The 21969-nt window shown below is 41.6% G+C and overlaps 1 protein-coding gene across 35 annotated transcripts in view; it reads left to right on the top strand.

The window, feature by feature from the left end:
* Positions 1–21969, top strand: part of LOC106568684 (disks large homolog 1) — a 347451-nt gene that overhangs the window by 211585 nt on the left and 113897 nt on the right. For all 35 annotated transcript variants that reach the window (XM_014139226.2, XM_014139225.2, XM_014139219.2 and 32 more), the window contains one exon: positions 21308–21477. In XM_014139226.2, the coding sequence (XP_013994701.2) occupies positions 21308–21477 (170 nt within the window). The remainder of the gene's footprint in view (positions 1–21307; positions 21478–21969) is intronic.

The raw sequence follows: 21969 nt of genomic DNA, 5'->3' as shown, positions 1-21969 counted from the left end.
CATGATCACACCACGTACGACTGGTCTAATACTTAGAGTACTTCCGTCGTGAGGTTAGCTCCTCCGTGGATAACATAGCTATGAAATAGACTTCATACCTACTGCCACTACAATAGTGGAAGACACAGTGACTTGTAGAAAAACTACTACAGACTCCCTTGACACCAATTCTGACTGACCTCCAGGCATTGACCTGAAAATTACCTAACTACATCACACTCATTCTGAACAAGTTGTAATCTGCCAGTATACTTGGTTTTCTTCCCTTGACATGCATGATTGTGTAAGCATAAACGCACATGCACAACGGAACATCCAATTAGGGTTATGCTAGGATCACTTAAGGGTCCAAGCAAAATACCAGCCTTACTAAAGTTGAACATTTACTTCTAGGCCTTTGACTCTACAGCACTCACCAGTTTTCTAACCAGAAGTCCATAGGTCATCCCTGTAGACTGCCCAAAACTAGTGCCTTACAGCTGTAGACTTATCATATAGTTGTCAACTTAGGATAGTACCCTAAGCGCCACCCCGCAAATTAGGAAAGCCCTAAATATGACATTAGACAATGCCATGATAGGGTCATTTTGACAAGACCATGGACGTAGATAGAATACAGTCCAATTAGATGATTAAGGTGGCATAACTATATTTTGTTTTGTTTATGCTTTCATTCATTTTGTTTCATTTTCTTCGGCACATAGAAAGTGATAAAGCCATAAACAACTCCCCCATACAACCATCAGTTAGTGCCACAACGCCGCTCATTTGGGAGGAAATGTAATGATATATTTCATGAGTGTGTGTGCGTGCGTTGTTAACATCTGCCTAAGTTACTGCCCAGATATTCCAGTCTGGACGACCAGACGACGGGTCCGGAACGGCGATCCCAATCCGGACATCCGCTGCCGAGCCATGGAACGGACTTCTTTATTTGCAGAGACCCTACCCGGGTCGACCACCAGAGGGGGGACTGCAATAGCAACCACCAACTGGACATCTGCTGCCCAGCCTTGGACCGGACTTCTTCATTTGCAGACACCCTACCCGGGTCGACCGCCAGATGGGGACCACAACGATGATCCACAACCCACGTTCATTTTTATGTTGGTTTACAACATGCAGTTTAATCGCAAAATTGAACCCAACATGGGGGGACTGTCATGACGTTGGCCTGTGGGTAAGGTTTATGACTCCCCCCCCATAAATACCTTTCTCCCTTCCCCTCTCTGACCCTACTGAAGGACTTGAATAGCCTGTGTTAAATATAGAGAGTCTGGGAACATCAAACAAATGGGGAAAAGGAACCATATTTTGGTAATAAAACCAGTTGGAAATATGCCTGGGAACGTAATGAGTATGTATGTCAGTTCGGTTGTCATCTGAGACATTATGAGTGATGACAGGATGACATAAACTGTACCTGGGAAAGTATACACCCTCTAGTTATCAGAGTCACATGGAATTGTTATGCAATTGAAATGTTTGATATTGAAATTGTTTGTTAGGAGATTAAATGTAATTTTAGCTTCCAAATGAGAGAATTGTGTTTTCATAAGGAAAGTGCCCTGCTTGATCAGTGGCCCACCCCTGTGAAGAGACAGGGGTTATAAACGATGAAACACATCCTTCCTCCTCTCCACTATATAAGCCTTTGACGAAAAGATAACCACGGTGGTTCCAGTACGTGAGGTCTGCAGCCTCTACGTTAGAAGGACACATGTCAAGTACAGAACTAAGCCAACCTCGGCGTGAGCTTTGGTGGCGAATGGTATGAACTTTGAGCTTATTCACTACAGAAGTGATACTTCCTAGCCGTTGAGTTAGCAGCGGCTGCTGTAGACGGGGGCTAGGAAAGGACGGGCGACGGATCCAGTCTAACAGACGGACGAAGATACCACCACGTATACAATTTACCACCAGAGACATTCTTCCGAGGACAGGAAGATCTGTTGGCCAACCCGGCCAGCATCTACGACCAATCTACCGAAGCGCAGCTCAGAGTAAATATTTATTGCATTTTCCTTTTCCAAATGGGCGGTAATTTAGAATGCATAAGATAATGTATTTACGATAGCATAGCTGCTGTTTCTTTGTTCCTAAATCTTCCCGCTCTTTCATTCAAGCCCAACCCCCTTCCTTTGTGTAACCAGACATCATACAGGTTCCGTCCACCAGGACGTTTTCTGTATGACATCATTTGTATTCTGTGTATATGTAATTCTGTGTGATTAGTTTAGGTATTTAGTAAATAAATAATTAAACCCAATTTGGTATTGCTGATTCAACTTGTTAGCCAGGGTTCGTGAAGATAGCCAAGAATTTACAACTTTCATTATGAGACTGAAAATAAGATAAGGGTTAATATTGACTGCTACCAATGTAAAGTATTACTAAGTATTTTAAGAGTTTATTCGGAAGATAACGGCTCTATAAACGTTCTTCCGTGGTGCCCCGACTTTCTAGTTAATTACATTTACATGATTAGCTTAATCAGGTAATATTAATTAGAGAAGGAATTTTATAGGTTAGCATGTCATATCACTTAATCCGGCATAACCAAAGACACGACAATACGCTATTGTCCGGTTGGAATATTATCGCAATTTGACGTTAAAAATACCATAAAGATTGATTTTTAACAGCGTTTGACATGCTTCTAAGTACGGGAATGGAACATTTTGACTTTTCGTCTCTCGTTCCGCGCTCGCGCGTTATGCCTTTGGATAAGTGATCTGTACGCACGAACAAAACGGAGGTATTTGTACATAAATATGGATTATTTCGAACAAAAACAACATTTCTTGTGGAAGTAGCAGCCCTGGGAGTGCATTCTGACGAAGATCAGCAAAGGTAAGAGAATATTTCTAATACTAATTCTGAGTTTAGGTTGCCCCGAATTTGGAGGGTGTCTGAATAGCTCACCGTGATGGCTGAATATTGAAAAATGTGCTTTCTCCGTAAAGCTATTTTAAAATCTGACACAGCGGTTGCATCCAGGGGTAGTCTATCTATAATTCTTCAAATAATTGTTATATATTTTGTCAACGTTTATGATTAGTATTTTTGTAAATTGATGTGCACGTTCACCGGAAGTTTTGGTGGGAATACATTTTCTGAAAATCACGCGCCAATGTAAAATGCTGTTTTTGGATATAAATATGAACTTTATCGAACAAAACATACATGTATTGTGTAACATAATGTCCTAGGAGTGTCATCTGATGAAGAACGTCAAAGGTTAATTCTTCATTTAGCTGGGTTTTGTGTTTTATTGACACATGTCCTTGCTTGGAAAATGGCTGTGTGATTATTTTTGTCTATGTACTCTCCTAACATAATCTAATGTTTTGCTTTCGCTGTAAAGCCTTTTTGAAATCGGACAATGTGGTTACATCAAGGAGAAGTGTATCTTTAAAATGGTGTAAAATAGTTGTATGTTTGAGAAAGTTGAATTATGACATTTTGTTGTCATAGCGTCGTCCCACGTAGCCCATAGAAGTTAAAGAGGTCATACAATACGTTTTGTAGTGATTCTTACACAGCCACTTGCAGCCTGTGGCGCGATTTTCAAAACCTTAAAAATCCTATTACTTCAATTTCTCAAACATATGACTATTTTACAGCTATTTAAAGACAAGACTCTCGTTAATCTAACCACACTGTCCGATTTCAAAAAGGCTTTACAACGAAAGCAAAACATTAGATTATGTCAGCAGAGTACCAAGCCAGAAATAATCAGACACCCATTTTTCAAGCCAGCATATAATGTCACCAAAACCCAGAAGACAGCTAAATGCAGCACTCACCTTTGATGATCTTCATCAGATGACACACCTAGGACATTATGTTATACAATACATGCATGTTTTGTTCAATCAAGTTCATATTTATATCAAAAACCAGCTTTTTACATTAGCATGTGACGTTCAGAACTAGCATACCCCCGCAAACTTCCGGGGAATTCGCTAACATTTTACTAAATTACTCACGATAAACGTTCACAAAAAGCATAACAATTATTTTAAGAATTATAGATACAGACCTCCTCTATGCACTCGTTATGTCCGATTTTAAAATAGCTTTTTGGTGAAAGCACATTTTGCAATATTCTAAGTACATAGCCCAGGCATCACGGGCTCGCTATTTAGACACCCGGCAAGTTTAGCACTCACCATAATCATATTTACTATTATAAAAGTTTGATTACCTTTTGTTGTCTTCGTCAGAATGCACTCCCAGGTCTGCTACTTCAATAACAAATGTTGGTTTGGTCCAAAATAATCCATCGTTATATCCGAATAGCGGCGTTTTGTTTGTGCGTTCCAGACACTATCCGAAATGGTAAAGAAGTGTCGCGCGCATGGCGCAATTCGTGACAATAAAATTCTAAATATTCCATTACCGTACTTCGAGCGTGTCAACCGCTGTTTAAAATCAATTTTTACGCCATTTTTCTCGTAGAAAGCGATAATATTCCGACAGGGAATCTCCTTTTCGGCAAACAGAGGAAAAAATCACAAAGGCGGGGGCGGTCGGGTCACGCGCATAAGCCCAGAGTCCCTTGATCGGCCACTTGAGAAAGGCGATAATGTGTTTCAGCCTGGGGCTGGAATGACGACATTCTGTTTTTTCCCGGGCTCTGAGCGCCTATGGAAGACGTGGGAAGTGTCACGTTAGAGCAGAGATCCTTAGTAAAAGATAGAGATGGAAAAGAAGTTCAAGAAATGGTCAGACAGGCCACTTCCTGTAAAGGAATCTCTCAGGTTTTGACCTGCCATTTGAGTTCTGTTATACTCACAGACACCATTCAAACAGTTTTAGAAACTTTAGGGTGTTTTCTATCCATATGTAATAAGTATATGCATATTCTAGTTACTGGGTAGGAGTGGTAACCAGATTAAATCGGGTATGTTTTTTATCCAGCCGTGTCAATACTGCCCCCTAGCCCTAACAGGTTAAGTCCCCTTGGATTGATGAGGAATTGAAATATTTTATGGTTGAGAGGGATGAGGCAAAAGGTATGGCAAATAAGTTTGGCAGCCCAATCGATTGGCAAACGTACTGCAAATTAAGAAATTATGTGACTAAACTAAATAAAATTTTGGGGAAAAGGGCAAACTCGAATCTGTCATTCATTGAATCAGATGGCTCATTCATCACAAAACCCACTGATATTGCCAACTACTTTAATTACTTTTTCATTGGCAAGATAAGCAAACACTACACTACATATCCAAGTATATCTGACTAAATTATAAAAGACAAGCATTGTACTTTTTCAATTCTGTCAAATGAGTGTGGAAGAGATAGTTCTTAATGATATGCCCATACAGGATTTAGATTCTATGATTGCCCACTCTGGAGTTAGTCTTGAGGTTGAATCCAAAACATATTACGAATGTTTGCGGCCCAATAATATTTTTGAAAGTGAGAGGCCCAAACCCCCTAGTTCTTTTGTTTTTTGCTGTATGGCTTTATAGATTTGTGTTTTTTTATTCCATAAACTCTATCATGGTGTCCAGTGCCTTAAAAAAAACGATATAGGTGTAGCAATTGGGATACACCAGATTCGGGGGGGGTTTAACTTCTTACGGCTGAAATCCCGTTAACGGGATCGATATGACAACAGCCAGTGAAAGTGCAGAGCGCTAAATTCAAAACAGCAAAACTCTCATAATTAAAATTACTCAAACATACAAGTATTATACAACATTTTAAAGATAAGATTCTCATTAATCCAACCACAGTGTCCGATTTCAAAAAGGTGTGAAAGCACACCAAACGATTGTTAGGTCAGCACCTAGTCACCAAAAAAAATACAGCCATTTTCCAGCCAAAGAGAGGAGTCACAAAAAGCAGAAATAGAGATAAAATGAATCACTAACCTTTGATGATCTTCATCAGATGGCACTCATAGGACTTCATGTTACACAATACATGTATGTTTTGTTCGATAAAGTTCATATTTATATCCAAAAAGGATACGGGTGGTATTCTGCTGCATTGCAGAGTCCACTTGAGCACTTAGAGTACTGCTTTTGGACACGTGAATGTCGCACTTGCTCCTTTCGGTCTCAAACTTCTCTGTCATTGTTTGCAGATAGAGGTCCTGAGTACGGAGCGAGAGATTCAGTGATGAGATTTCCTCCGCTTGCTTAGAAATCAATATTTCCATCATCACCTGAGTTCTCTCGTCATTCATTTGGTCAGCGACTTCAATTAGTGCTGCTGACTTTTCATCCAACTTAGTCATTGTGTTCATTAACTGATCGTCTTTGGTCTGCAGCATTTTGAGTAGAACCTTGTTACTTTGAGTAACGTTTAACAAAACTGCATGCATGTTATCAAGTTGAGTGCGCCTGTTTGTAGATAACTCTTCAGATTTATCTGGTTTGGTGTGGACATCATCATATTTAGTTTTGGCTAAATCGAGTTGTTCCTGTAGAATATGATTTTGTTCCTGTAGAAGACGATTTTGTTGAAAATGTTGTGCTTGTTCGTCATCACAAGTTTTTGCAATTACATTTAATTGTTCGGTTTTCAACCGCAGTTCCATAGCTAGCAGAATCTTTCCCTTTTCTGCATTTGTCATTGGTTTCCCGGTTCTCCCCACCTGTCCCTTTATGTCTACCGTTACCTGCTCGTGCTTCAGCTGTGCACTGCGGTATTAGACTGATGCCCATCTCGGATGGCAAGACATCAGGGTTAGACTGGAGAGAACCTTTACGAGGCCTGCGCCCGATGGTTGATTTTGGAGAGCGTTGTTGTCTGCTGTTTTTCCGCTAATGGCATAATTAGGGTTGGTATCGCTGCTGAGGTCAGAGATCAATCCATTTATCAGTGGAGGTTCACTAATTAGCGGGCGAGTGGGGACTACCCCCTCTGATAGCTTGCACATTATTAGAACATTTCAAAGGAAAAATGTTTTTCCGAATTTTCTAAAGTTTGGTTTTGGAATACGTTGGGAGCTGCAAAGACGATTTTAATCTATTTATAGACATTAATGAACCATCAGTACTGTGGGAGTTGGACGTGAATGAATTTGCAAAAGCAAATACAATTAATTAATCAATGATAATGATTAATCATACCTGGATAGGCTATCTGGGAATTAAACTTTAAATTAACCTTGGAAGTTGGCTCATCTAGGTTACTATTGCAAAGTTTAAAATGTCTCATTTAATTGGAAGAACCTAGAAAGGTATGTTCGACAATTTAACTTATTAAATTAAATGAGATGATGATAACCAAGCACTTGGGATTGTCTGGGTTATCACGAAAGTAACCAGTAGTTTAAATGTTAGGGTACATTCACCACTAGATTCACTTCTCCCTAAGGCCAAAGCCACATGGGATTCCCGCTGGAGGCAGGACTTCCGTCAGTACTGGGGTTTACTGAATGTGCTTTGCAAAAGCAAATTTTACTGATTGATCTATTTTAATGATAAATCAAACCTGTATAGGCTATCTGGAAATTAAACTTTAAATTAACCCGAGAGCGTCACTTCATCTAGGTTGAACGTGGAAAAAGTTTAAATTGTCTCATTGTAGAAACCCAATCAATTTGGATATTATTTAAAAGATCCACTTGAAAGGTAAATCTGGCAATTTCACTTGTTAATTAAATTGAATGAGCCATTGATATCCAGTCAATTGCGATTGGCTAGATATCTTAACGTGATCCAGGTTTGGTTGTCACCTAATTGTTTTTCAAGAAATATACTAGCGATTCTTCACCACCAGTGATCGCAGAAAGCTGAAATCAAATGGAAGTACAAAGGCCGGGACTTCCGTCGCGCAAGGCGGAGGAATTTCAACGTGACACAGGAAAAAGAAAATACTGTTTCCCTTTGTTAGCTTAGCATCTCGTGCAAGCTAATCCTACTTTGTACAGAAATCTCACTTCCAAGCACAAAATAGGGTCCCCTTCACCATGGAAAGGGGGGGTTTACTAGTGATGTCTCACATTAGCCCATTCGGCATACTTTGCTAGCATGATGTTGACCGGAGTGACACGGTACATAAATACAGATACGCCTGTGGCCTACCCACACTGGCTTAGCGCGGTAGGCGGACAGAATACTTCGGCTCGGACGCCGAACAGATCTATCCTCTAATTTCTAACCTTACTAGCTCTATGCCTTTTCTCTAGAAATTAATATTGACCGACAGAAATCGTACCGTTTGGCCTAGCGGACTAAATCTGGAATTTACAACTCATTGCTATGACTATCGACACATGACCGGTTGGCGCTTCTAAATAGCTTGTTCAAATGGAATCACACACGCAACCAATTTGTATACAAAGCAGTCTGTTTGTACTATTCTGTTTGCACAATTTGTATATATATATATATATAATACTTATTTCCCTCATTAAAATGCAAATCATTTTATAACATTTTTGACATGCATTTTTTTCTGGATTTTTTGTTGTTATTCTGTCTCTCACTGTTCAAATAAACCTACCATTACAATTATAGACTGATCATTTCTTTAAGTGGGCAAACGTACAAAATCAATAGGGAATCAAATACTTTTTTCCCCCACTGTATATATAATTCAACAGCAAAGTCCAATTCTATTTTAGATTCCTCGCACGGGGCGTCATAATATGTTGTGTCTTTGGCATCATTAAAGTGAAGACTGTTATTTTATCAAATCAATCCTCTGTAATTATTATTACGTGATTAAACTAATCATGTAAATGTAATTAACTAGGAAGTCAGAGCACCAAGGAAAATCTTCAGTTTACAAAGTTATAATTTTCCTAATATAACTCTTCAGATATTTTAATATCTGATCAATTCTAATGAATTAATTATTCTTTACCTCACGTTAGTCTCATTCCAAATGTCGTAAATTGTTGGTTATCTGCACAAACCCAGCCTTTACAATGAATCATCCATACATCAATTGTCTTAATCATTTATTTACTAAATAAATAATCACAGAAATGCATAAACACACAAACAGTAGATATGGTTACAAGGAAATGATAGGGGAGGTTCCCTAGTGGGCTAAGCCAAAATGTCGGCTTGGCGAACGAAGGGAAGTGGGTGTGGACTGAGAAGGGCGGGAAAGACAAAAAGGAGTCACTACACAGTTGATAATTATATTAATTGAAATGCTAATCCTTTGCACATGAACGCTCACTCATTCGGGAATAATTGCAATCAATTTATATTTACGCTCAGTGTGTCGTCGTGATCTCTATTGGAAAAGTCTGTCTTTCTGTCGGAAAGTTTATCCGAGCGTCTCTCTGCTTCCCTGAAGTCTTGTGTGGTTAGAATGGATACTTCAGAGTACCATTCAGAAATATTCTTATAGAAAAGATGTTTCAGCAGTTGTCGGTCTTCGCATCCCAGGTTGACATAATTTCTAGCTGCAGACTAGTAATTAGTATTTAAGATTTGATCTTATTCTGTTGGGATCGATAGTCTCAGAGTTTAACCATTTCCCGCCGTGTAGCCAGTGCTCCACGTGGTATGGTTAGGAATTCAACAACCATCACAACCTTAGCTTATACTGAGGTTTTTGTGGTCTCTACTCAAACCTTTGCCCCCTCAGCTGACCGAGGTATGAAGAGGATTTCTTCAGTTGGGGGTTTTATTCACAACAGTAGAAAAGGGCTGTTCCATGACACCAGATCATGTCTGTGCTCACGGGGACGGGCCAATGACTTGGTTAAACTTTAGAGGGAATACAATTCTCTTTCATTAAAAGGTTTAACATCACCTTACATCATTTCACAAATAGTTTCATCTTTACTCATTCATTTTATACAATTATTAGACACAAACCTCATAACGGAGGCACCTGTATAACAGAGTTATGGTTATGTGGCTGTATTTTCTTTCATGAGGTTACAAACATGAAACAAAATGGACCGGGTCGTAGCTGGCTTCTCCACCTACCGTTTACACATTCTCCAAAACATGGATATTGTTCAGTTCTCAAGTTCTGTGATGTAGAAGTTCCTTTGTTCTACTGTGAAACTCTCTCTCTATATACTGCATGGCCAGGAGGAGAGAGTCTCCTCAAGGAATTTACAACCTGGAATAACAGAACCTGGGTGTAGGAGGGAGAGAGGGGGAAGCCACTAGCTATACCCAAATAGGGCCATGTCATGACAGTAGGCAGCAGCCTCTCTGTGTCAGTGATGGCTGTTTAGCAGTCTATGGCCTTGAGATAGAAGCTGTTTTTCAGACTCTCGGTCCCAGCTTTGATGCACCTGTACTGACCTCACCTTCTGGATGGTAGTGGGGTGAACAGGCAGTGGCTCGGGTGGTTGTTGTCCTTGATGATCTTTTTGGCCTTCCTGTGACATCGGGTGCTGTAGATGTCCTGGAGGGCAGGCAGGTAGTTTGCCCCCGGTGATGTGTTTTACAGACCGCACCACCCTCTGGAGAGCCTTGCAGTTGTGGGCGGTGCAGTTGCCGTACCAGGCAGTGATACAGCCCGACAGGATGCTCTCAGTTGTGCATCTGTAAAATTTTGTGAGGCAAATTTCTTCAGCCTCCTGAGGTTGAAGAGGCGCTGTTGTGCCTTCTTCACCACACTGTCTGTGTGGGTGGACCATTTCAGTTTGTTCGTGATGTGTACGCCGAGGATCTTAAAACTTTCCACCTTCTCCACTGCTTTCCCGTCGATGTGGATAGGAGGGTGCTCCCTCTGCAATTTACTGAAGTCCACGATCTCATTTGTTTTGTTGACGTTGAGTGAGAGGTTGATTTCCTGACACCACATTCCGAGTGCCCTCACCTCCTCCCTGTAGGCTGTCTCGTCGTTGTTGGTAAGCAAGTCCACTACTGTGTCTGCAAACTTGATGATTGAGTTGGAGTCATGGATGGCCACGCAGTCATGGGTGAACAGGATGTACAGGAGGGGGCTGAGCACGCACCATTGTGGGGCCCCAGTGTTGAGGATCTGCAAAGTGGAGATGTTGTTTCCTACCTTACTGCCTGGAGCAGCCTGTCAGGGTGTTCAGGACCCAATTGTACAGGGCGGGGTTGAGACCCAGGGCCTCAAGCTTAATGATGAACTTGGAGGGTACTATGGTGTTGAATGCTGAGCTGTAGTCAATGAACAGCATTCTTACATAGGTATTCGTCTTGTCCAGATGGGATAGGGCAGTGTGATGGCGATTGCATCGTCTGTGGACCTATTGGGGCGGTATGCAACTTGAAGTGTGTCTTGGGTGGCAGGTAAGGTGGAGGTGATATGATCTTTGACTAGTATCTCAAAGCACTTCATGATGACAGAAATGAGTGCTACGGGGCAATAGTCATTTAGTTTAGTTATCTTTGCCTTCATTGGTACAGGAACAATGGTCGCCATCTTGAAGCATGTGTGGACAGCAGACTGGGATAGGGAGAGATTGAATATGTCCGTAAACACACCAGCTGGTCTGCACATGCTCTGAGGACGTGGCTAGGGATGCCGTCTGGGCCTTGCGAGGGTTAACATGTGTAAATGTCTTACTCACGTCAGCCATGGAGAAGGAGAGGGGGGGCCTGCAGTCCTTGGTAGTGGGCCGCGTCGGTGGCACTGTATTATCCTTAAAGCAAGCAAAGAAGATGTTAAGTCTGGAAGCAAGACGTTCGTGTCCGTGACGTGACTAGTTTTCTTTTTGTAGTCCGTAATTGCCTCTAGACCCTGCCACATTCGTGTCTGAGCCGTTGAATTGCGACTCCACTTTGTCCCTATACCGACATTTCGCATGTTTGATTGCTTTGCGGAGGGAATAACTACACTGTTTATATTCGGCCATATTCACATTCATTTTTCCATGGTTAAATGCAGTGGTTCGCTCTTTAAGTTTTGCGCGAATGCCGCCATCTATCCACAGTTTCTGGTTAGGGTAGGTTTTAATTGTCACAGTGGATACAACATCTCCAATGTACTTACTTATAAACTCACTCACAGATTCAGCACATAAATCGATGTTATTCTCTGAGGCTGCCCAGAACATTCCCAATCCTCGTGATCAAAACAGTCTTGAAACGTGGATTCCGATTGGTCAGACCAGCGTTGGATAGTTCCGGTCACGGGTGCATCCTGTTTGATTTTCTGCCTATAGGACGGTAGGAGCAAAATGGAGTCCTGGTCGGATTTGCAGTAGAGAGGGCGGGGGAGGGCCTTGTATGCGTCGCGGAAGTTAGAGTAGCCGTGATCCAGTGTATTGCCCACACAAGTGCTACCATCAATATGCTGATAGAATTTAGGTAGCCTTGTTCTCAAATTTGCTTTGTTAACCTGTCTGGGCCAGTGGGACGTTTGCGTCCCACCCTAGTCAACAGCCAGTGGAATCGCGTCGCGCGAAATACAAATACCTCATAAATGCTATAACTTCAATTTCTCAAACATATGACTATTTTACACCATTTTATAGATACACCTCTCCTGAATCGAACCACGTTGTCCGATTTCAAAAAGGCTTTACAGCAAAAACAAAACATTAGATTATGTTAGGAGAGTACCCTGCCAAAAATAATCACACTGCCATTTTCAAAGCAACTAGCATGCATCACAAATACCCAAAACACAGCTAAATGCAGCTCTAACCTTTGACAATCTTCATCAGATGACACTCCTAGGACATCATGTTATACAATACATGCATTTTTTGTTCGCTAAAGTTCATATTTATATACTGCTCAAAAAAATAAAGGGAACACTAAAATAACATATCCTAGATCTGAAAGAATGAAATAATCTTATTAAATACTTTTTTCTTTACATAGTTGAATGTGCTGACAACAAAATCACACCAAAATAATCAATGAAAATCCAATTTATCAACCCATGGAGGTCTAGATTTGAAGTCACACTCAAAATTAAAGTGGAAAACCACACTACAGGCTGATCCAACTTTGATGTAATGTCCTTAAAACAAGTAAAAATGAGGCTCAGTAGTGTGTTTGGCCTCCACGTGCCTGTATGACCTCCCTACAATGCCTGGGCATGCTCCTGATGAGGTGGTGGATGGTCTCCTGAGGGATCTCCTCCGAGACCTGGACTAAAGCATCCGCCAACTCCTGGACAGTCTGTGGTGCAACGTGGCGTTGGTGGATGGAGCGAGACATGATGTCCCAGATGTGCTCAATTGGATTCAGGTCTGGGGAACGGGCAGGCCAGTCCATAGCATCAATGCCTTCCTCTTGCAGGAACTGCTGACACACTCCAGCCACATGAGGTCTAGCATTGTTTGCATTAGGAGGAACCCAGGGCCAACCGCACCAGCATATGGTCTCACAAGGGGTCTGAGGATCTCATCTCGGTACCTAATGGCAGTCAGGCTACCTCTGGCGAGCACATGGAGGGCTGTGCGGCCCCCCAAAGAAATGCCACCCCACACCATGACTGACCCACCGCCAAACCGGTCATGCTGGAGGATGTTGCAGGCAGCAGAACATTCTCCACGGCGTCTCCAGACTCTGTCACGGCTGTCACATGTGCTCAGTGTGAACCTGCTTCATCTGTGAAGAGCACAGGGCGCCAGTGGCGAATTTGCCAATCTTGGTGTTCTCTGGCAAATGCCTAACGTCCTGCATGGTGTTGGGCTGTAAGCACAACCCCCACCTGTGGACGTCGGGCCCTCATACCACCCTCATGGAGTCTGTTTCTGACCGTTTGAGCAGACACATGCACATTTGTGGCCTGCTGGAGGTCATTTTGCAGGGCTCTGGCAGTGCTCCTCCTGCTCCTCCTTGCACAAAGGCGGAGGTAGCGGTCCTGCTGCTGGGTTGTTGCCCTCCTACGGCCTCCTCCACATCTCCTGATGTACTGGCCTGTCTCCTGGTAGCACCTCCATGCTCTGGACACTACGCTGACAGACACAGCAAACCTTCTTGCCACAGCTCGCATTGATGTGCCATCCTGGATGAGCTGCACTACCTGAGCCACTTGTGTGGGTTGTATACTCCGTCTCATGCTACCACTAGAGTGAAAGCACCGCCAGCATTCAAAAGTGACCAAAACATCAGCCAGGAAGCATAACAACTGAGAAGTGGTCTGTGGTCACCACCTGCAGAACCACTCCTTTATTGGGGGTGTCTTGCTAATTGCCTATAATTTCCACCTGTTGTCTATTCCATTTGCACAACAGCATGTGAAATTTATTGTCAATCACTGTTGCTTCCTAAGTGGACAGTTTGATTTCACAGAAGTGTGATTGACTTGGAGTTACATTGTGTTGTTTAAGTGTTCCCTTTATTTTTTTGAGCAGTGTATATAAAAACAGCATTTTACATCGGCGCGTGACGTTCAGAAAATATTTTCCCTCAAATGCTTCCGGTGAATCAGCACTACAATTTACAAAATGACTATTCGAAAACATTGTTCAAATGTAATATTGTCTTTCAAAGAATTATAGATTAACATCTCGTGAATGCAACCGCATTGCCAGATTTAAAAATAACTTTACTGGGAAATCACACTTTGCAATACACGAGGTGCTATGCTCAGAAAAATAGGCTAGGCGATACAGGTTAGCGCCATCTTGGAACCATCTAAAATCAAATATACTATTGTAAATATTCCCTTACCTTTGATTATCTTCATCAGAAGGCACTTCCAGGAATCCCAGGTCCACAACAAATGTAGTTTTGTTCGAAAAAGTTAATAATTTATGTCCCAATAGCTCCTTCTTGTTAGCGCGTTCCGAAGGCTACTCATAATGTACGAGGCGCGCGGGACTTGTCGTCACGAATGTGCAAAAAATATATATTTACGTTCGTTCAAACATGTCAAACTTTGAATAACATAAATCTTTAGGGCCTTTTTCAATCAGAGCTTCAATAATATTCAAGGCGGACGATTGCATTGTCTTACTAAACGTTTCGGAACGAGAGTGTACCCACGGGCGCCCGCGTCATAGTAGTAATGGCCCTCCCCCTATGACCAACTTTCCAGGCCTCTCGTTCGGTCAGTTTTTACCGGAGAAGACTCAAACCACTTTGTAAAGACTGTTGACATCTAGTGGAAGCCTTAGGAAGTGCTAAATGAATCCTAGCTCACGGTGTGTTTCATAGGCAAAGTGTTGAAGGTGATTCCACAAATCAGATTTCCACTTCCTGCATGGAATCTTCTCAGGTTTTGGCCTGCTTTAATAAATGGAGCCTCAGGATATATGGTTTCCAGTGAAGTTCATTGACGGCCGTTGGGGTATTGGCTTGAGGAGGGATATAAACGGCTGTGATAACCGAAGATAATTCTCTTGGGAGATAGTATGGTCTGCATTTGATTGTAAGGAATTCTAGGTCAGGAGAACAAAAGGACTTGAGTTCCTGTATGTTGTTATGACCACACCATGAGTCGCTAATCATGAAGCATACACCCCCGCCCTCCTCCTTCTCAGAGAGATGTTTATTTCTGTCGGCGCGACGCATAAAGAAATCCGGTGGCTGTACCGACTCCAACAACATATCCCGAGAGAGCAATATTTCCGTAAAAACAGAGAATGTTACAGTCCCGGATGTCTCTCTGGAAGGCAACCCTTGCCCTAATTGTGTCTACCTTGTTATCTAGAGACTGGACATTGGCGAGTAATATACACGGAAGCGGTGGGTAGTGTGCTTCAATTAGGGGTGTGTTTCCAATGTATTCTGATTGATATAAATTAGAATATACGTTTTTGACATTGTCTATTTCATTGTTGTCACAGGTGGGCATACCATCACTGTCATTTATTTGTGCAATTGTATGCAATGTGGCAGATTGACATAGTTGGTGAGCTAGTATCACTGGGTTTTTTTTGAAGAGCATATAGCCTGTCTAGGCTCAGGATACGTTCTGTAAACGTCTTAATTTTTTCTGTTTTCTTTTTTTCTTTTTGGTGAACGCAATCATTTGACCACTAAGGTAAGCTTTCATTGTTTCCAACCAAAATTTTTTTTTTCTTTTTTGTTTTAACTGAAAACCGATAAATAACATTTTTTACATTTGTCACATCCCTAATGAATACACACACACAGGTACAGTTGTGGCCAAAAGTTTTGAGAATGACACAAATAAAAATTTTCACAAAGTCTGCTGCCTCAGTTTGTATGATGGCAATTTGCATATACTCCAGAATGTTATGAAGAGTGATCAGATGAATTGCAATTAATGAAAATGAACTGAATCCCCCCCCAAAAACATTTCCACTGCATTTCAGCCCTGCCACAAAAGGACCAGCTGACATCATGTCAGTGATTCTCTCGTTAACACAGGTGTGAGTGTTAACGAGGACAAGGCTGGAGATCACTCTGTCATGCTGATTGAGTTCGAATAGCAGTTTTTCACAATTTTGCCTAAGAACACAGCCATGAATAAAGAATGGTACCAACACATCCTCCGAGAGCAACTTCTCCCAACCATCCAGGAACAGTTTGGTGACGAACAATGCCTTTTCCAGCATGATGGAGCACCTTGCCATAAGGCAAAAGTGATAACTAAGTGGCTCGGTGAACAAAACATCAATATTTTGGGTCCATGGCCAGGAAACTCCCCAGACCTTAATCCCATTGAGAACTTGTGGTCAATCCTCAAGAGGCGGGTGGACAAACAAAACCCACAAATTCTGACAAACTCCAAGCATTGATTATGCAAGAATGGGCTGCCATCAGTCAGGATGTGGCCCAGAAGTTAATTGACAGCATGCCAGGGCGGATTGCGGAGGTCTTGAAAAAGAAGGGTATTGACTCTTTGCATCAACTTCATGTAATTGTCAATAAAAGCCTTTGACACTTATGAAATGCTTGTAATTATACTTCAGTATTCCATAGTAACATCTGACAAAAATATCTAAAGACACTGAAGCAGCAGACTTTGTGAAAATTCATATTTGTGTCATTCTCAAAACTTTTGGCCACGACTGTACACACATACTGACACATTGTGTAATTGTTCGTTATATACTCTGAATTGGCTTACATAAGACCTTTAGGTATACAGTACCAGTCAAAAGTTTGGACAGAGCTACTCATTCAAGGGTTTTTCTTTATTTTTGCTGTTTCCTACATTGTCGAATAATAGTGAAGACATCAAAACTATGAAATAACACATATGGAATCATGTAGTAACCAAAAAAGTGTTAACCTCTTACATCTAGACGTTCCGCTAGCGGAACACCTGCTCCAATATCCAATGATAGGCGTGGCGCGAATTACAAATTCCTCAAAAATACAAAAACTTCAATTTTTCAAACATATGACTATTTTACAGCATTTTAAAGACAAGACTCTCCTTTATCTAACCACACTGTCCGATTTCAAAAAGGCTTTACAGCGAAAACAAAACATTAGATTATGTCAGCAGAGTACCCAGCCAGAAATAATCAGACACCCATTTTTCAAGCTAGCATATAATGTCACAAAAAACAAAACCACAGCTAAATGCAGCACTAACCTTTGATGATCTTCATCAGATGACACACCTAGGACATTATGTTACACAATACATGCATGTTTTGTTCAATCAAGTTCATATTTATATCAAAAACCAGCTTTTTACATTAGCATGTGACGTTCAGAACTAGCATACCCCCCGCAAACCTCCGGTGAATTTACTAAATTACTCACGATAAACGTTCACAAAAAATATAACAATTATTTTAAGAATTATAGATACAGAACTCCTTTGTGCAATCGAGGTGTCCGATTTTAAAATAGCTTTTCGGTGAAAGCACATTTTGCAATATTCTGAGTAGATAGCCCAGCCATCACGGTTAGCTATTTAGACACCCACCAAGTTTAGCCCTGACCAAACTCCGATTTACTATTAGAAAAGTTTGATTACCTTTGGTGTTCTTCGTCAGAATGCACTCCCAGGACTGCTACTTCAATAACAAATGTTGGTTTGGTTCAAAATAATCCATTGTTATATCCAAATAGCGCCGTTTTGTTCGTGCGTTCAAGACACTATCCGAAGTGTAAATAAGGGTCACGCGCACGACGCATTTTGTGACAAAAAATGTCTAAATATTCCATTACCGTACTTCAAAGCATGTCAACTGCTGTTTAAAATACATTTTTATGCCATTTTTCTCGTAAAAAAGCGATAATATTCCGACCGGGAAAGCGTGTTTACGTACAAAAGAGAGAGAAAATAAAAGCATGGGATCCCCTCTCATAGTCTCATAGTACTGTGACTGGCCACTATCCAAACGCGCTAATGTTTTTCTGCCAGGGGCTGCCTCGATATCATTCAGCTTTTTGCCGCCTTCTGAGAGCCCATGGGAGCCGTAGGAAGTGTCACGTAACAGCAGAGATCCCCTGTATTGGATAGAGATAATCAAGAAGGCCAAGAAATGGTCAGACAGGGTACTTCCTGTACAGAATCTTGTCAGGTTTTGGCCTGCCAAATGAGTTCTGTTATACTCACAGACACCATTCAAACAGTTTTAGAAACTTTGGAGTGTTTTCTATCCAAAGCTAATAATTATATGCATATTCTAGTTTCTGGGCAGGAGCAATAATCAGATTAAATTGGGTACGTTTTTTATCCGGCCGTGAAAATACTGCCCCCTAGCCATAACAGGTTAAACAAATCAAAATATATTTTGATTCTTCAAAGTAGCCACCCTTTGCCTTGATGACAGCTTTATTCACTCTTGGCATTCTTTCAACCAGCTTCACCTGGAATGCTTCTCCAACAGTCTTGAAGGAGTTCCCAAATATGCTGAACACTTGTTGGCTGCTTTTCCTTCACTCTGCGGTCCAACTCATCCCAAATCATCTCAATTGAGGTCGGGTGATTGTGGAGGCCAGGTCATCTGATGCAGCACTCCATCACTCTCCTTCTTGGTCAAATAGCCCTTACACAGCCTGGAGGTGTGTTGGGTCATTGTCCTGTTATAAATAAATCACTGACAGTGTCACCAACAAAGCATCCAAACACACCATCACACCTCCTGCATGCTTCACAGTGGGAACCACACATGCAGAGATTATCCGTTCACCTACTCTGCGTCTCACAAAAACATGGCGGTTAGAACCATAAATCTCAAATTTTGACTCAGACAAAAGGACAGATTTCCACTGGTCTAATGTCCATTGCCTGTGTTTCTTGGCCAACCAAGTCTCTTCTTCATATTGGTGTCCTTTAGTAGTGGTTTCTTTGCAGCAATTCTACCATGAAGGCCTGATTCATGCAGTCTCCTCTGAACAGTTGATGTTGAGATGTGTCTGTTACTTGAACTCTGTGAAGCATTTTTTTGGGCTGCAATCTGAGGTGCAGTTAACTCTAATGAACTTTATCCTCTTCAGCAGAGGTAACTCTGGGTCTTCCTTTCCTGTGGCGGTCCTCATGAGAACCAGTTTCATCATAGCGCTTGATGGTTTTTGCCACTGCACTTGAAACTTTCAAAGTTCTTGACATTTTCCGGATTGACTGACCTTCATGTCTTAAAATAATGATGGACTGCCATTTCTCTTTGCTTATTTGAGCTGTTCTTGCCATAATATGGACTCGGTCTTTTACCAAATAGTGCTATCTTCTGTATATCACTCCTGCCTTGTCAGAACACAACTGATTGGCTCAAATGCATTAAGAAGGAAACATTCCACAAATTAACTTTTAACATGGCACACCTGTTAATTGAAATGCATTCCAGGTGACTACCTCATGAAGCTGGTTGAGAGAATGCCAAGAGTGTGAAAAGCTGTCATCAAGGCAAAGGGTGGCTACTTTGAAGAATCAAAATATGTTTTGATTTGTTTAACACTTTTTTGGTTACTACATGAATTTTTACTAAATTCTACAATGTAGAATATAGTAAAAATGAAGAAAAACCCTTGCATGAGTGTCCAAACTTTTGACTGGTACTGTATGTCTGTTTGTCTCATCTTTTGGATCTGTAGGCTACGCACTTCCAGATCCACTGCTTAAACGTGTAGCCTACATGTGCACATCCGTCAGTTTGGCATCCCTAAATGATCCCAGATTGTCTGGGGTCTTAGAAGAGTAATACGTTTGTGTGGATAGGACCCAGGATATTACTCACGCAGACTACTAGCACAGCATAGAAAGAGGAGCATTGAGAGGGTGACTGTTGCAAATTGCAGACCTGGGTTCATATTGTGCCCGACTGAACACGCCCCTGAACAGTAACACCCTGGCAGGTAGCATAATTCAATATCCCGACTGTCACTGACAGACACAAGCTTCCCTGTGGACCCCACAGACACACCCACAGGGTCAGAGTGCTTGGGTGCTTTCACCACCTCATCAATATTACACTAGTCCCCGGCAGAAGAACTTAATACAGCCATTGACAAGTGTCCAAGATAAGCCAGAGTCACAATAGCGGACGTGAGCCAGTGTGACATTCTCCATCGACGGGGGGGGGGCAAATATGGCACCCGATGTCGGTTTTGGTTGCACAAGTTTGAGAAAGCTCAAAGGGGTACAGGGTCAGTTCCATTTCATCTAGTCAATTTGGAAAGGTAAAGAGGGATATCTGAGATATTTCCTGATGTTCTTGGTCATTTTCAAGTCATTTTATATACATACATGCACGTAACTGCCAAAATAAAGGAAACCCCAGCATAGTGTGTTAATAGGGCATTGGGCCCTTACCAGCTGCCAGAACAGCTTCAATGTCTCTTGGCATAGATTCTGCAAGTGTCTGGAACTCTATTGGAGGGATGCGACACAATTCTTCCACAATAAATTCCATCATTCAGTGTTTTGTATATGCTGCTGGAAAACAGTCTCACGTGCCACTCCATAATCTCACATAATTGTTTATTTGGGTTGAGATCTGGTGACTGAGAGAGACACCGTTTTTAAACCCCCATGCTCCTTTGAGACTCCTCTTTCAAAGTCACTGAGATCTCTTCTAGACATGGCAGCCAAAATAAAGGTCCACTCTTACCCAAAGTAAGTGTATTACTCGATTGTTTGTTTTTGTTGTCATTTGAATTTGGTTGTCAATTGAAATTATTGGTAATTTGAAGCAAACTGGTAATTTACCTTCAGTTCTTGTGACTGGAAAATATGAGTGGGTCGTACATGCTCATGACAAGTGTTACAAAGCATTATACCTCCATCATAATGCATTACACCTGCAGGGTTTAAAAGTGAAGTTCAGTTTTTCGCAACATGATGGTTCCCCACCCTGAAAGTAGTCTATGGGCCAATAGAAACTGTAATCCATGGTTCGTTTTTCTTCGAACAGTCACTACAAACTGAGGAACCAATTGACTTTAAGTTGTAAAGTACTGAACTTGTCCTTTAAATAATGAGTTGGCTGAAATTATGATGGGATTATGGGACCCCACCCTGGCTTTAACTGTCATTCCTCTTCACCCCGGTGAAGGGTCAACGACGTCATCCTGCGGGTGAATGAGGCGGACGTGCGGGACGTGACCCACAGTCGGGCGGTGGAAGCTCTGAAGGAGGCCGGGTCGCTGGTGCGCCTCTACGTCCGCCGGAGGAAGCCTGTCTCCGAGAAGGTGATGGAGATCAAGCTAGTGAAAGGACCCAAAGGTACACAGCAACATCACAAGTGTTAAATCAACTAATAGTGTTACATTTAATTCAACACACTTACCCACACTACAGAGTTAATTCTACATTAAGCTTTTTTAGAGGGCCCAAAGGTAGTGTAGGAGAGACTATTTTGGAGTTGTTTCTTAAAATCTTATTTACTTTAACAGTAGTGATTTCAAAATGTCACACAAAAAATGTACATTTGTGACGTGCTCTATCATTATCAGTCGTTGTTGCATTTGCTAATTAGCATTAAAAAAATGATTTGTTTTAATCTCTAAATCAAAGTATAATTACACTTTTAAAGCCTCAGATGATAAGATGTAGCTATCAAAACAAGTATTTTGGCTAGCTAACAGTCAACTGACAAGCTAGCTAACAAGCTGTTTGGCTTGCTAGCCAGGCCTCGTATTTCTCGGTGCCACCAATGACCATGGTTAGTTGTATATGGGACAGTTGTAACACTGTCTTCAATGGTAAAGCATTTTT

Source organism: Salmo salar, chromosome ssa14, assembly GCF_905237065.1.
Source record: "Salmo salar chromosome ssa14, Ssal_v3.1, whole genome shotgun sequence".
Classification (NCBI taxonomy): domain Eukaryota; kingdom Metazoa; phylum Chordata; class Actinopteri; order Salmoniformes; family Salmonidae; genus Salmo; species Salmo salar.
Note: the sequence above shows the minus strand (reverse complement) of the source record. Positions and strands in the feature narration are given on the sequence as shown.